This window comes from Rhineura floridana, chromosome 3 (assembly GCF_030035675.1).
Source record: "Rhineura floridana isolate rRhiFlo1 chromosome 3, rRhiFlo1.hap2, whole genome shotgun sequence".
NCBI lineage: Eukaryota > Metazoa > Chordata > Lepidosauria > Squamata > Rhineuridae > Rhineura > Rhineura floridana.
In genome coordinates, this window is record NC_084482.1 from 183,490,952 (window position 1) to 183,507,630 (window position 16,679).

Consider the following 16,679-nt stretch of genomic DNA (forward strand, 5'->3'; position numbering starts at 1 on the left):
TTACAGGAACTGTTATGGTTCAGTCCCAGAAAATGTAAACCAAGAAATAAATTCATTTGCATAAGGGTTATTTCCTGCTAATATAGAACAGTTTTCCAGGCTCATCAACTAGCACCTTTTCAAGACCCTGCTGTCACTCAGCTACAGGAACATGCTGCAATATAGCATGGAATCTAACTGTCTTCCAAAGAAACATAACATACTTGTTTGTATAGCTAAATAACTTCAGAGCAGAACTCAACAGGAGAACATTGATTATTAATTTCAGCTATGAATTACAATGTTCACAAGTTTGGGAAGGGCTGTAGCTCGGTGATAGATCTTCTTCTTTGCATGCAGAAAGGCCCAAATTCAATCCCCGGCATGTCCAGGTAAGACTGGAAAAGATTTCTTACTTGAAACCCTGGACAGCTGTTGCCAGTCAGTGTAGACAATATTGAGCTAGATAGCCCTCCAAATTTAATCTCTTCCTCTGGCGTGAATGCATCCCCCCCCCCAATTTTTTTAAAAATGCTACATGGCCTTCATCAGAACACACTGGGGATGTTGTTCTTTCTGGAAGGACAGAAAAGGAGAAACAGGAAACTCTGAAAGAGAAGGATGGCAGTAGCTAATTGGAAGAGGAGAAATTGCTGTTCGTGCCTCCCACAAAGTGTTGCAATTTGCAACATCGAGGAGAACACATTTGGCGAGACAGCCCTGAAGCACCCTTGGACAACATGAAACAGATTGCAAAAACAATCAATAAAAAAGGAGAAAGGGTCAGGTTAAAAAATAATAACCCAAAGCTGTGCAAATAGCACAAGTTAATCCCAGTAACAGCATCAGCAGATTCCACACACACACACACAAAAGGGCCAGTGCAAACAAAACCTGATTCTTTCACTGTTATTCTCTGACACCATCAACAAGGATGCTGGGGTATGACCAAGACACTTCTATTTTTGTTTGCCAGTGAAACAATTTGTATCAGTAATGCTTTTGTGAACAGATGACACCACAGAGGATGTAGTGAACTAAGAGCTGAATAAACAAGCTGAGCTTCTTCTACTCTGGATTTTGACTTCAGATCATTTCATTTATATGTCAGCAGTTCAGATGTGCATCAGACCAGCCTTTTCGCTTCCTCACTCACCTTTGCTGAGGCAAGGGCTGGGGAAGAGCTACGCTGCTGTCTCTCAGCAACAAATACTAGCCAGCCCTGGCACCTTCAGAGGGAAGCATGACAATTCATTTTAGATTGGTAACACAGGAAGAGCATATTTCTTTTTTAAGTTTGTAAAAATGCACCCAGTGCTTGTCGTCCACTTAGCACACTGACAAAGCCTGGAAGAACGCCATCACAATTGTCACAGCAGGCAGAACCTTAACCACAAACAGCCACTCAAGGACAAGCAGATCTGAAATAAGCAATCACCACCATATGTGCCACACTAAAGGCCAAAATACATGTCCTGGGGGGAATCATGAAGCCATCCAGGAAACAGACCATTCCAGAGTGTGTGGTTTCATATAACAGCTCAGTCAGTCCACTGGGGAGGGAGAGTGCTGGTATCATTCAAAGGATGGTTCACAAGGCTTAGGGTGGGGAGCTCAAATAGCTGTTCAGTCTAAGACAGAGCAAAAAGCCAGCAACCCTTGCCAAGGCACCTGGAGATCTGGGCTCAAATCCGAGTTCCGATTTGGTCTCGGTGACCTGGATTCACAGATCATGTTGACATGATGATCTTCATCATGTCATACTAGAAATACTAGTGAAGCCAGTATGATATCTCCAGCATATGCTGAGATTACCAAGGCATCTGCCTTATACTGAGCCAGACCATTGATCCTGTCAGTTAACTCTGACAGGAAGGGGCTCACCAAGGCATTTAAGCCCTGCTCTGTTACCTAAGAGCCTTTTAATGTCATTGAGGAGCCAGACGATGAGCCGGCTGGCCCTGCCCTGTAGAGTAACTATGGGAACTTTGCCATGGCTGTAGCTGCTTCCAGGGGGAAGCTTGTTCTGTGAGCTATGGTTTGTGGATGGCAGCTGTGCTTGTGGTGATAGCACAAATACAATTCATAAATGTATCAAGGGTGATTTATGGTGTGCCTGGGTTTTTGTTACTTTATGTTTTTATTGATTTATTGTATTGTACTTTTGAATTTGCATTTACTGTAATTTTATTATATTTCCTTCTGTATTATTCTGTTTACTGCTTTGGGGGGCCTTGGCCAGAAAAGCAACTTGAGTCCAGTTCATTAGCAGGTCCGCCATATAACAAGGCAGCATGAAAATGCCACAGCATTACTATTAGAGATGTGTCAAATGTCCTCCATTCAGATAGTAATGCAAAGGTATGAGAGAGCCTCTCATCTTGCTGTGGTTCCCTAGCACCTTAACCTCCTGCTTTAGATTGTGACAGTACAAGTCTGATTTTCTGGATACCTCTGGCTGGTTCACATAGTGGTTTACCTGAAAAAAAAATGTTTTCCAGAAAGCATATATTCAAAGAAAGTACAATAGTATATTTACACAACCCTGGTCATTCCTCCCTGAATAGCTCAGGTAAAACATCAAGAACACAACACTAAAGGCACAACAACCCTTGGTTTCAATGGACAACCCCATTCTACCTTTGGAGGCTTCAGTGCCAAGTGGATTTTCGAAGATGCTGGTTGTAATCTGGCTCCAAGCATCCTTCACAGCAGACTTGGAAACTATCCTGTTGTTCAGGCTCTGCTGAGGCCGGAAGTTGTTCCTCAGGTATTCCACTGATTTGACATGATCTTGCTGTTCCGTGGTAAATATGGAATAGAAGGCTTCCAGCTGAACGAAGCAACCAGCATGAGGGAAAAGAAAAAGAAAAGAAAAAGGGGGACATTAATTAGAAAAAACACAATGTGATGAAATCTGGGCAGCTGATAAGAATGCAAAATGGCAGGAAGTACTGATGCCAAGACTGATAAATCAAACAGGAAACCAGGCTGCCCACTGAAATCACTGCCAACAGCCTTATCTAGCCCCATTTCTATCCTGCCAAGCAAGCAGAGAAAGCACTTCAGAAACCCTGTACAAAGTTAATGTCTGCAGGAGGCAAGAAAAAGATTCTCTCCTAGTCTCTGTTTACTGTACGTACTTACACATTTACAACCCTCTCTTTTGTTTTATGCAATGTTGTATGTTTACTGTTATCCCGCAGAAGAGGGGCACACATTCATTTCATAAATCACAGCTCAGCATACAGCAGATTCCATCCTGTTTGCAGCAATATCTGTTGACAGCAATATCTTGAACAGTCAGCAGTTCCTAGAGTGGAGGGACCTATTGTACTGCAGGTTATAGATGCTATAAAAGCTGGACCCTGCTACATAAAGATAGCAAACTTAGCTATTGTTGTTATATGCCTTCAAGTCAATTACAACTTATGGCGACCCTATCAATCTTTTTTGGATATACTCATAAGGTTTTCATGGTAAGAAGTATTCAGAGGTGGTTTACTATTGCCTTCCTCTCAGCCTATGGCACCCAGTATTTCCAGGCGGTCTCCCTTCCAAGTACTAACCAGGCCTGACCCTGCTTAGCTTCTGAGAAAACTCAGCTATAGATGGACAAAATGTGGAAAGAGTGAAAGAGGGATTGCGGGGGAAGGCAAACAGACTAAGGCCATTCTGAAGATAGGAGCTAAAGCTGGAAATGGAATTCTGGCTTTTCAAGTTCCCTTATGCTCTATATCAGCCTTTAACATTACCTGATGCCTTCCTGATGTTTTGGACGACAACTCCCATCAGCCAGCACAACTGTACTGGAGTTGTCATCCAAAACATCTAAAGGGCACCAGGTTGGCAAAGGCTGCCCTAAGCGCTGAACCACATGGTTGACACCTCTTTTGTTCCATTTTTGTCTCCAATTAACTTTAAGAGGAAAAATTGTCTGCACTTAGGTCCATTTATATGTAGTAAAAAGCTGGGTAAAGGCATGCAGTAAAAGCACATACAAAAAAACCTAGCTTACAAATTGTTTTTGACAAATAGTTAATGTTCATTGTTGGAAGGTACAACCTTCGTGAATGACACTGATGAAGTAGATTTTTCCCCAAAATGTTCAGTCCCTTGAAAACATCAGGTTGTTAGATATCAAAACATATTTGTTTCTAATACATTTCCAGAACCAATATATAAAAATGGCAATACATTTTCCAGAATGTATTATGTGAATGAATATGTAGACTGCATTTTTACGTATGTGTGTTGACAAACTCCATCAAGTTAAATGTTTTATTAAAATGCTGACAACCCATGGCCATAAAAGAACAAACACTTTTGTGTAAACACTTTTCTAAAGTGGGTTGTGGTGGGCATGAAAAGAAAGATCAGACAGAGGAAGACAAATGGAATGAAAAATAATTAGCGATTGCACCTTACATTTTTTTTTTTTTTCAATAATTTTTATTCAGATTTTCATAAAACATACAAGACGAAATCATAAAACATTCAAAGACAAAAAACAAAATCAAAAATAGTTAAACAAACAAAAAAAAAGAAAAGAAAAAAAAAACAAAAATAAAAAATAAAGAGTAAAATATTGACTTCCCATTTGTCAAAGATCAAATCAGTTATAAGTCTATAATATATAACAATCCTGTCTCTTAAGTCATATTATAAAATCACTTTCCTCCAGTAGTTACCTTACTTAATCATCAAATCTCATAAACATTACTTTATTCTTTCCACAAAAAGTCAAAGAGAGGTTTCAATTCTTTAAGAAATATATCTATCAATTTTTTTTTCCAGATAAGCATATCGATTAATCCATCTCATTACTAATTATGATAATCTTATTGTCATAACCATAGTCAAAATAAACATTTCAATTAATCCATCACATCAGAATCTGTTAGGTTCAGTAATTTCAGTAGCCATTGTTCTATTATCCCTATTAGTTCCATTTTCCATCTTCCATCTTCAGTAGTCTTGTTAAGTCCAGTAATTTCAGTATCCAATCTTCCATTATCAGTATTCCATAATAATCTTGCTGTCAAAGCCATAGTCATATAGTAAGAGTCTGATGGGAATTACCTCTATCCCAAATATTTTCTTGCCATCCATTCTAAATAGGTTGCTGAAATACTGCTGTAAAATCATATCTCTGTTCTTTTTTTCAAAATACACTGGGTCATCTCTTGAAAGTTTTTCCATTGTCACATGGCTGCAGTTAATTCCATAGATTTTCTCTATATTGGGCTCCATCACATCATTCCAGTCCAGAAGATTATCCATGCCATTGATAACTTTATCTCTAGAATCTTCATTAATTTCTTCAGAGATAACATTGAGTTCCAAACAATAGATTTTATTTCTAAAGTCCATAGACTCCAAATCTTGTTCCTGTTCCACGTTTGTTCCAATCTCCGGGATCTCCTCTCTCACAGGGACCCCTGTTCCAGTCTCCAGGGTCTCCTCTCTCACAGGGACCCCTGTTCCAGTCTCCAGGGTCTCCTCTCTCACAAGGACCCCTATGTCTTTAATCTCCTGTGTCTCCAAACAATAGATTTTGTTTCTAAAGTCCATAGACTCCAAATCTTTTTCCTGTTCCACGTTTGTTCCAATCTCCGGGGTCTCCTCTCTCACAGGGACCCCTTCCAGGGTCACCTCTCTCACAGGGACCCCTATATCTTTAATCTCCTGCTTCATTTTACTCAATTCAATTTTCAGCTCCTTACAATCCTGTCGCAGGTTTTGTTTCGTTATCTCAATCTCATCCATTATTTTCTGAAACATAGTTATTTCCAGATTCTCAGCCACTTTCTTAATTGCCATTTTAAAAGAAAAATATAGGAAAACCACTTCTTATTTCAGCAACAATTGGGTTAATACTCCAAACTTGGTGACATCACAGTATAAACAGAGCAGACAGCCTTATCTCTCCATGCTTAAGTAAACAAAATGCAGTTCCCAGGATCGAAACAATTAATGGCGGTCGTCAGGAAACAGATTCGTCAAAATAAAATAGACCAAAAAGAGAGTAGTCTCAGACAATATAATATTCTTCAAAATAAAAATCTGGAATAGAAATCCCTCTTCTGTGTATATCTTTAGAATGCAAATCCAGGACAGCTTTTTGCAACAAAAACAGAGATAAGCTATTAATTAGTGAGTAGCAGAGAGAAGTTATGGCTCCCCAGTGAGATGTCAAAAACCGATCAATCTGGCAAATCTCTTTTAAACAGCAACAATTTAAGTCAAGTAAAAGAAAAATATAGAAAGAAGGGTGCTTGCCTGTTAGTGCGTTCTCTCTTAGAAGACAAGATGAACGTTCGCTTTATCAGATAGAGCTTGTTGTTAAAAATCCGTCCCACCTTCGTCGGCTGGACCTCGTCCCATAAATCAATGAGATCTGGTCGTCCCAACAAAAATAGGCTTTGAGGTTAATCTCTTCGTTTCTCCCTACCCGGGAGAAGTTTAATCAGTCAAAAAAAAAAAAATCTGACTGATATATCTGAATAAGCTTCTTTTGAGGCAGGAGCCCGTCTCAAAAGCAGGCACAGGCTAAGTCACCCTTCCCGGAAGTCGCACCTTACATTTTTCAAGCATAGAACCTGGCTGAAACTAGAAAGGCTGGGCTCTGAGTTCCCTGAATCATGTTTCAGTCTTAGATTAGGGGAAGAGGCACTTCTAAGAGCAGTAGCTAGGAATTTAAGTCTGAACATGGGACATGAACAATGGTCTGAAGGTACATGAGGCCAGCACCCTGCTGAAGCTAAGCAGGGTCAGGTATGGTCAGTGCCTGGTTTCTATCATGAAAAGAAAGGCGGGGTATAAATTAAATAAATAAATATTCCAAGTGATGGTGTTTACTTTTTAAAGACCTAAATGGCTTGGAACTAGAGTACTTCAGGCGTATCTCCTCCCACACCAGCCTTCCTGCAAGTTAAGATAGGCTGATGTCCCTGTCTCAATACCTTCTGCATTGGGGTAGGGTGAGATTTGTTCTAATAAAAGAGAAGGTTTTCTTGGCAGTGGTGCCCCATTTGTGAAGTGCCTTCCTCAAGGAGGAATACTTACCCTTTAGTGATCTAAACTAAGCTAGGCAGCTGAAAGCTACTAAAAATCTTATGAGTCTATCTGTGAAAGATAGATTAAAAACAATATGTTCATAACAACCAAAGAAACACATTTTGGTGTGTATATATAACAGGAGATAAACTCATGAATTGATATACAAAAGACACCTTGATCTAATATTCTTCTCTTCTTTATTCATCTCACTTATTAACCTAGCAAGGAAAAAAAAGTGAAGACTATATTTATGGGTCTCCAAAATGCCCAACTTGGATCGTTTGCAACCAATGTACTACTATCTGTATACTTTCCAAATTAAACTGAGATGATTTGCCAAGAGTTGGTGGGGGCCACTAGATTATATGAAATTTGTGAACTGGTTGCTGAGCCACTGGAATTGTTATAGCATTGGCTCACTGGCTATACAGAAGCCAAAGTTTGCTGGCATTTAATCTGAGCATAACTAGATTGATGCTGGTGTTTATCTGTACAGGCAGCACACAATTATTCAGTTTCAAAAGTGGCCAAAAATGCCAGTTCTCCAAAACTCTGAACTCCAGCGGCAAACAGAAAATACATCTGTTTATTTGATTCAATCCATTTCCTGACAACAGTAGATGATGGAGACAGGACAGGGCAAGTGGCTGGGAAAAAGCAAAGGATTTTGGTGTTTCCTCTGAGTAAAATGATTAAAAAGCAGTGGGTTAACTCACCGCTTGATGCTTTCATTTACCTCTGTCAAGGGGTTGTTATGGAATATTTACACTCATTCATTCATTCAGATAGATCATGACTTTTTACAAGAACAGTTCCCTCTCAGATGTCTCTGTTGCCATGAGGTGTGTTAACACAAGCAAATAAAAGGTAGAATAGACTTCAGCATGGAGACATTTTGAAAACAAAGGTTTTAAATGTCAAAGCCTTTTTAATTGTTAAACACTTAACAATTGCTGCGTATTTCCACATTACTACTCAGGGATGTCTCTCAATGAAAATGTTACTCACTGCCTTGATCTACAATAAGGCCTCCTATGCATTCACTTTAAGGTTCTGTACACCTGTTCCAGAGGAGCAAAATGGCAGCTTCATGGTATTGTAAAAAACAGACAAAGATGGTAAATTAACGAAAGCATTACTCTCCTCGTGTAATTAGCTCAAACTCCCAAATCTGTGTCTATATACAGACAAAATTACTTAACTGAGTGTCACAGAAGAAACATGAAGATAGAAAAAGAAAGGATTTTGTGTAAATATTTAGACCACAGTTCAAACATATCTGAACAGAATGATAACAGCTAAGATCATTTGGAAGGAAATAGGATGTCATGTTCTATTATCTTCTAGTGTCGAGTGGCTCATGTTCAGAGAATAATACAACAAAATCAGCCAACTTCCTTTTCTTGTTGTTGGTGTTATGTGCCTTCCAAGTCGACTACAACTTATGGCAACCCTATGAATCAGCGACCTCCAAGAGCATCTGTCGTGAACCACCCTGTTCAGATCTTGTAAGTTCAGGTCTGTGGCTGCCTTTATGGAATCAATCCATCTCTTGTTTGGCCTTCCTTTTCTACTCCCTGCTGTTTTTCCCAGCATTGTTGTCTTTTCTAGTGAATAATGTCTTCTCATGATGTGTCCAAAGTATGATAACCTCAGTTTCATCAGTTTAGCTTATAGTGACATTTCTGGTTTAATTTGTTCTAACACCCAGTTATTTGTCTTTTTTGCAGTCCATGGTATGCGCAAAGCCCTCCTCCAACACCACATTTCAAATGAGTGGATTTTTCTTTTATCTGTTTTTTTCATAGTCCAACTTTCACATCCATACATAGAGACTGGGAATACCATGGTCTGAATGATCCTGACTTTAGTGTTCAGTGATACATCTTTGCATTTGAGGACCTTTTCTAGTTCTCTCATAGCTGCCCTCCCCAGTCCTAGCCTTCTTCTGATTTCTTGACTATTGTCTCCATTTTGGTTAATGACTGTGCCAAGGTATTGATAATCCTTGACAAGTTCAATGTCCTCATTGTCAGCTTTAAATCTTCTGTTGTCATTACTTTAGTCTTCTTGACGTTCAGCTGTAGTCCTGCTTTTGTGCTTTCCTCTTGAACTTTCATCAGCATTTATTTCAAATCATTACTGGTTTCTGCTAGTAGTATGGTATCATCTGCATATCTTATTGATATTTCTCCCTCCAATTTTCACATCTCCTTCATTTTGGTCCAGTCCCGCTTTCTGTATGATATGTTCTGTGTATAATAAATAGGGTGACAAAATACACGCCTGTCTCACACCCTTTCCGATGCGGAACCAATTGGTTTCTCCATATTCTGTCCTTACAGTAGCCTGCTGTCCAGAGTATAGGTTGCGCAACTGGACAATCAGATGCTGTGGCACCCAATTGCTTTTAAAGCATTCCATCGTTTTTCATGATCTACACAATCAAGGCTTTGCTGTAATCTATAAAGCACAGGGTGATTTCCTTCTGAAGTTCCTTGGTCTGTTTCATTCTCCAACTTATGTTTGCGATATGATCTCTGGTGCCTCTTCCCTTTCTAAATCCAGCTGGGACGTCTGGCATTTCTTGATCCATATATGGTAAGAACCTTTGTTGTAGAATCTTGAGCATTACTTTACTTGCATGGGATATTAAGGCAATAGTTCGATAATTACTGCATTCCCTGGCATCCCCTTTCTTTGGAATTGGGATGTATATGGAACGCTTCTAGTCTGTGGGCCATTGTTTAGTTTTCCATATTTCTTGACAGATTTTAGTCAAAATTTTGACAGATTCAGTCTCAGTAGCTTGTACTAACTCTATTGGTATGTCATCTGCTCCTGGTGATTTGTTTCTTCCAAGTATTTTAAGAGCAGCTTTCACCTCACATTCTAGAATTTCTGGTTCTTCATCACACGGTTCCTCCAAGAATGAGTCTGTCATCCTGGCATCTCTTTTATAGAGTTCTTCAGTCTATTGCTTCCATCTTCCTTTTATTTCATCTTGGACAGTCAGTGTGCTCCCCTGCTGATTATTCAGCATCCCTACTCTTGGTTTAAATTCCCCTTTCATTTCTTTAATCTTTTGGAATAGGGCTCTTGTTCTTCCCATTTTGTTGTCCTCTTCTATTTCTATACAATAACTATTGTAATAGTTCTCTTTGTCCCTACGTACTAGTCACTGCATTGTTGCATTTAGGGTTCTGACCGTATTTCTATCTCCTTTTGCTTTTGCTTTCCTTCTCTCTTTAACCATTTTAAGAGTTTCTTCAGTCATCCATTGAGGTATCTCTCACTTTTTAACAAGAGGTATTGTCTTTTTGCATTCTTCCCTCATAATGTCTCTGACTGCACTCCATAGTTCTTCTGGTTCTCTGTCAACTAAGTTTAAAGCCTCAAACCTGTTCCTTATTTCATCTGTATATTCTCCTGGAATGTTATTTAAATTGTATTTCGGCATTATGATTGCTGTGTTGTTCTTCTTTAGATTTACTCTGAGACCAGTTCATGATCTGAGACCAGTTCATGATCTGTACCGCAGTCTGCTCCTCGTCTTGTTTATGCAGAAAGTATGGAACTTCTCCATCTTCTGCTACCAATTATATAATCAATTTGATTCCTAGATTGACCATTTGGTGATGTCCATGTGTACAGTCGTCTTTTCAACTGTTCAAAAAACATGTTTGCAAGAAACAAATTACTGGCTTCACAGAATTCAATAAGTCTTTCTCCTGCTTCTTTTCTGTCTCCTAAGCCCCATTTCCCCACAATTCCTAGTTCTGCTCTGTTCTCTGCTTTTGCATTCCAGTCCCCCATGATTATCAGCACATCTTGTTTTGGTGTGTGATCAATTTCTTTCTGTACTTCTGTGTAAAATCTCTCCAGTTCTGCTTCTTCTTCATTTGCTGTTGGAGCATAGACTTGGATGATGGTTATGTTCTATCAACAATATTTTTGTGCATTGCTCCTCTAAAATTTCAATTTTATTGGCCGTGCCAAAAAAATAAAAATCTGAAATCTGGATACAGCTTGAATGATCAGGCAATGGGGAGAAAAGGCAAGAGTACAAAAAACAAGGAACTAGGGCAAATTCTTTGTGGCTACAAACCTACCTGGCGATAAGAGATGGGAACAGGCATGCGAAAAACAATCCATTCCACAATCTCACTACATGGAGGTGTAGTCAGGGACCCTGCATACCGATAATAACTTCCCAAAGATGCTGGCAGGAGATCCCTTAAGACAAAAGGATCCAAGAAGGTCTCTTTCTCTGTAAAAATAAGAACATAAACAAATGGTGTAACTTCAAGGTGATGGACAGCCTGACAAGTCAGAATCTATTTTACATGCCTCCAGTCATATGTTGTGATTCTCTTTCTGGCTACTTAAACACAGCTGTTTAAACACATGGCTACTGGCCATGATGGCCTTGTTTTATCTCCACTGTTGGAGGCAATGTGTCTTTGATTATCGGTTGCTGGAAATCATAGGTGGGGAGAGTGCTGTTGTGCCCAAGTCCTAGTTGCAGAATTCTCATAGGCATTTGGTTGGCCACTGTGAGAACTGGATGGGCCTTTGGTCTGATCTGGTAGACTCTTCTTATGACACACTCAGGACCAGCATCAGAACTTGGGCAGATGCCTGGGGTTCAATCGCTGGCAGAGCCCACTGCTGATGCCTGTCCTGTGACCATGCTTAGTTTTTTCTTCCTGGCCTGGCACTCTAAGCCACACCAGGATCTAGGCACCATTTTAATTTTCCACAATGCCTAAAACCTAGCATCTAACCTGTGACCAGACCTAACCTGTTTCTGGAAAATAGTGGGAGGCTGTCATATTTCAGCAGGAATGCTTTTCCACAGAACAGGGGCAGCTACATTGAAAACCTTGCTCAAAGTGACTGTGGAGTGGGCTTCTGATATTTTGGGGACTTTTAAGGCAAATCTCTCCTCCAGAATGCCATGAATGACTGGTTTGCATCCAACTAAACAGTTCCTCTAGTGCAAGAAGTTTTAGCTGCGCAATGGAACTTCCCCACCCTCTGTTCTTCCTGAGCATCTCCTAAATTTATTTATTTATTTATTTTTATTTATTTATTCAATTTTTATACCGCCCAAAGCCAAAGGCTCTCTGGGCGGTGCACAACATAAAATGAATACAATACAATAAAATACAATAAAATGACAATAGAAACAATCTGCTCTGGAGAGTTGGGGAAAAACCCGGAATAGATTAAGTTGGATACTGCCCACTAAGTATATAAGGCAATCACAACAAGCAACATAAGAACATAAGAAGAGCCTGCTGGATCAGGCCAGTGGCCCATCTAGTCCAGCATCCTGTTCTCACAGTGGCCAACCAGGTGCCTGGGGGAAGCCCGCAAGCAGGACCCGAGTGCAAGAACACTCTCCCCTCCTGAGGCTTCCAGCAACTGGTTTTCAGAAGCATGCTGCCTCTGACTAGGGTGGCACAGCACAGCCATCATGGCTAGTAGCCATTGATAGCCCTGTCCTCCATGAATTTGTCTAATCTTCTTTTAAAGCCATCCAAGCTGGTGGCCATTACTGCCTCTTGTGGGAGCAAATTCCGTAGTTTAACTATGCGCTGAGTAAAGAAGTATTTCCTTTTGTCTGTCCTGAATCTTCCAACATTCAGCTTCTTTGAATGTCCACGAGTTCTAGTATTATGAGAGAGGGAGAAGAACTTTTCTCTATCCACTTTCTCAATGCCATGCATAATTTTATACACTTCTATCATGTCTCCTCTGACCCGCCTTTTCTCTAAACTAAAAAGCCCCAAATGCTGCAACCTTTCCTCGTAAGGGAGTCGCTCCATCCCCTTGATCATTCTGGTTGCCCTCTTCTGAACCTTTTCCAATTCTATAATATCCTTTTTGAGATGAGGCGACCAGAACTGTACACAGTATTCCAAATGCGGCCGCACCATAGATTTATACAACGGCATTATGATAGCGGCTGTTTTATTTTCAATACCTTTCCTAATTATCGCTAGCGTGGAATTTGCCTTTTTCACAGCTGCCACACACTGGGTAGACATTTTCATTGTGCTGTCCACTACAACCCCGAGGTCTCTCTCCTGGTCGGTCACCGCCAGTTCAGACCCCATGAGCGTATATGTGAAATTCAGATTTTTTTTCTCCAATATGTATAATTTTACATTTGTTTATATTGAATTGCATTTGCCATTTTTCCGCCCATTCACTCAGTTTGGAGAGATCTTTTTGGAGCTCTTCACAATCCCTTTTTGTTTTAACAACCCTGAACAATTTAGTGTCGTCAGCAAACTTGGCCACTTCACTGCTCACTCCTAATTCTAGGTCATTAATGAACAAGTTGAAAAGTACAGGTCCCAATACCGATCCTTGAGGGACTCCACTTTCTACAGCCCTCTATTGGGAGAACTGTCCGTTTATTCCTACTCTCTGCTTTCTGCTTCTTAACCAATTTCTTATCCACAAGAGGACCTCTCCTCTTATTCCATGACTGCTAAGCTTCCTCAGAAGTCTTTGGTGAGATACCTTGTCGAACGCTTTTTGAAAGTCTAAGTACACTATGTCCACTGGATCACCTCTATCTATATGCTTGTTGACACTCTCAAAGAATTCTAATAGGTTACTGAGACAGGACTTTCCCTTGCAGAAGCCATGCTGGCTCTGCTTCAGCAAGGCTTGTTCTTCTATGTGCTTAGTTAATCTAGCTTTAATAATACTTTCTACCAGTTTTCCAGGGACAGAAGTTAAGCTAACTGGCCTGTAATTTCCGGGATCCCCTCTGGATCCCTTTTTGAATATTGGTGTTACATTTGCCACTTTCCAGTCCTCAGGCACGGAGGAGGACCCGAGGGACAAGTTACATATTTTAGTTAGCAGATCAGCAATTTCACCTTTGAGTTCTTGAGAACTCTCGGGTGGATGCCATCCGGGCCCGGTGATTTGTCAGTTTTTATATTGTCCATTAAGCTTAGAACTTCCTCTCTCGTTACCACTATTTGTCTCAGTTCCTCAGAATCCCTTCCTGCAAATGTTAGTTCAGGTTCAGGGATCTGCCCTATATCTTCCACTGTGAAGACAGATGCAAAGAATTCATTTAGCTTCTCTGCAATCTCCTTATCGTTCTTTAGTACACCTTTGACTCCCTTATCATCCAAGGGTCCAATCGCCTCCCTAGATGGTCTCCTGCTTTGAATGTATTTATAGAATTTGTTGTTGTTGGTTTTTATGTTCTTAGCAATGTGCTCCTCAAATTCTTTTTTAGCATCCCTTATTGTCTTCTTGCATTTCTTTTGCCAGAGTTTGTGTTCTTTTTTATTTTCTTCATTCGGACAAGACTTCCATTTTCTGAAGGAAGACTTTTTGCCTCTAAGAGCTTCCTTGACTTTGCTCATTAACCATGCTGGCATCTTCTTGGCCCTGGCGGTACCTTTTCTGATCTGCGGTATGCACTCCAGTTGAGCTTCTAATATAGTGTTCTATAATAACATGATCCTCAGCTATATAGGGCCTTATATGCTATTACCAAAATCTTGAACTTTGCCTGGTAGGAGACTGGCATCCAATGCAAATATCACAAACAAGGTGTAATATGCTGATCATAGTTTGCCTCAAAAAACGACCTAGCTGCTACTTTCTACACTAGCTGAAGCTTCTGGGCCAATCTCAAGGGTGGCCAAACATTCATGTACAACTGTGGTCAAGCTATCTGATCTAGGAACGGCTGCAGCTGTCTTACCAGCCAAAGCTGGTAAAGCGCACTTCTAGCCACACTGAATGCACACATACAAAAATGTTCACTTAGAAGATCTCAAGTGTTCTACATTTTCTATTAATTTTAACATTTTAAGTGCTTCATAAGACCTTCACTCTCCCAATGATAGTGTCCTGTTTTTTATACAGGACACAGATGGTAAGACCATGATTTGCTCAAGACACCCCAACAGATTCATGAATAAGCATGGATTTGAATTCAGATCTCTTAGCATTCCATTCACTTGATCCCACCAGTTCTCATATTTGCAGAAATTCTAACATCTCTGTAACCCTTCTAGCATGCAAACCATTCTACAACGGTCAATTCATTCACCATCACAAATAAGGCTCAGAGAGTGTGACTATAAATCCACAACATGTTTAGTATTCAGATCAGGTTTGCGAAGTCCAGATCAAATCTTCATCAGCTGGACTCGACTGATAGCTAAAACAAGTGCTAAATATGATTTGTTTCATGGAGAGCAGAGGTTAGCAACTTGTTCAGCACGGGAACAATATTTCTACATCAGATATGTATCACAAGCCAGAGGTCACACCAAATTGCATATTTAAAGTGCATATAATTAACATAATATCCATGTTGTTTTCACAAATGTGGTGCATGCCCAGCCAGAACTGGTAGATCTGTTGCACTTATTCTGAAACACTTTTACTCTGAAAACCTTCTTGTTACAAGTGAAACAACTTAAATGTGACAAACAGGAACAAAACCATTTAAAATCCTGGTAAATATAAATAGCAATCAAGAGAGCAGAAAGCAAGTGCGCGCACACACCATTCAGGGTACCTTTTATCAGTTCTGCCATCACATTGTCAAATATTCCTCTATGAATATAAGAATTAGAAGGTTGCTTTAAAAATGTTAAAAGGGCACACAAAACTATTGAAGGACCAATACACACTTACATAATGGCAAACTCCATTTAACTGCTCACTGTGAGTACATGAAGCTGGACAAATGAGCCACTGGCCTGATCCAGCAGGGCTCTTATAATTCTTAAATGAATTGGGACTTATTTCATAGTAAACATGCATAGGATTGCACTGTAAGTGTGGTATGGAGTTCATGAAACATTAGGATATCTATCCCTTGTCATGAAAACAGGGGTATCACATTCACTTTTATCCCCTAACTGCCTTTTTCTTTAACACTGGGAAATAATATGAGGGTTTTTAGAGAACATTAGGCAACATGAAAAATTTATCCACAGTAACAAATGATAATTCATAGATTTATTTGGGTGTTGCAGTAGTCATGATTGTCATGATAACTGCTGGTGTCAGCATTCTTTACATTTCCACCCTCCTCCTCTTAGAGCTGGCGAATAAAGATATCACTTCATCCATGATGTGGTGGTGGTAAGACACAGATTCTCACAGATGTATGAGAAACATATAGCTAAACTGCAGGCAACCTGGCTAGTTGATACTCTTCTTCCAGCCGTGGGAAAAGGCCACACGGAGCAAGAGGAAGAAGCTCATAAGTATGGTTGTTTAAAGCCCTGCCTGGGGCTGGAAAACCTTTTCAAAACACAACTGTAGCCATATTACAGGAAGGGTGTGTATGTGTGTGTGTGCATGTGTGTGTAAGCATCATAGCTCAAGAGCAACCATTTTGTTCTTCTGAAATAGTAGAATTTTTACTATCATTAGAAGAGAATTCTTCATATCTGCCAAGCAAGACAGAGAGAGTGCTAAAGCTATGCATGCTAGTTATAGCCAAAGTGAGAAGGAATAGGAAAGTATCTCTCTTCTTCCCAAATATGCAGAGCTCATGAGCAAGGTGTTTTGCTATATTATTTCTTTTCCCGACATGGTGTCATGACCCTTGGGTAAGACACCCCACAATCAGG

At 40.0% G+C, this 16,679-nt stretch overlaps 1 protein-coding gene across 3 annotated transcripts in view; it reads right to left on the reverse strand.

Annotated features, from left to right (window-relative positions):
* The window catches only part of PTPRG (protein tyrosine phosphatase receptor type G), an 828,925-nt gene that overhangs the window by 178,603 nt on the left and 633,643 nt on the right, over positions 1-16,679 (reverse strand). For all 3 annotated transcript variants that reach the window (XM_061618739.1, XM_061618737.1, XM_061618738.1), the window contains exons 7-8: positions 11,154-11,311; positions 2,620-2,812 (exon numbers count right to left, since the gene is read on the reverse strand). In XM_061618739.1, coding sequence (XP_061474723.1) covers positions 2,620-2,812; positions 11,154-11,311 — 351 coding nt within the window. The remainder of the gene's footprint in view (positions 1-2,619; positions 2,813-11,153; positions 11,312-16,679) is intronic.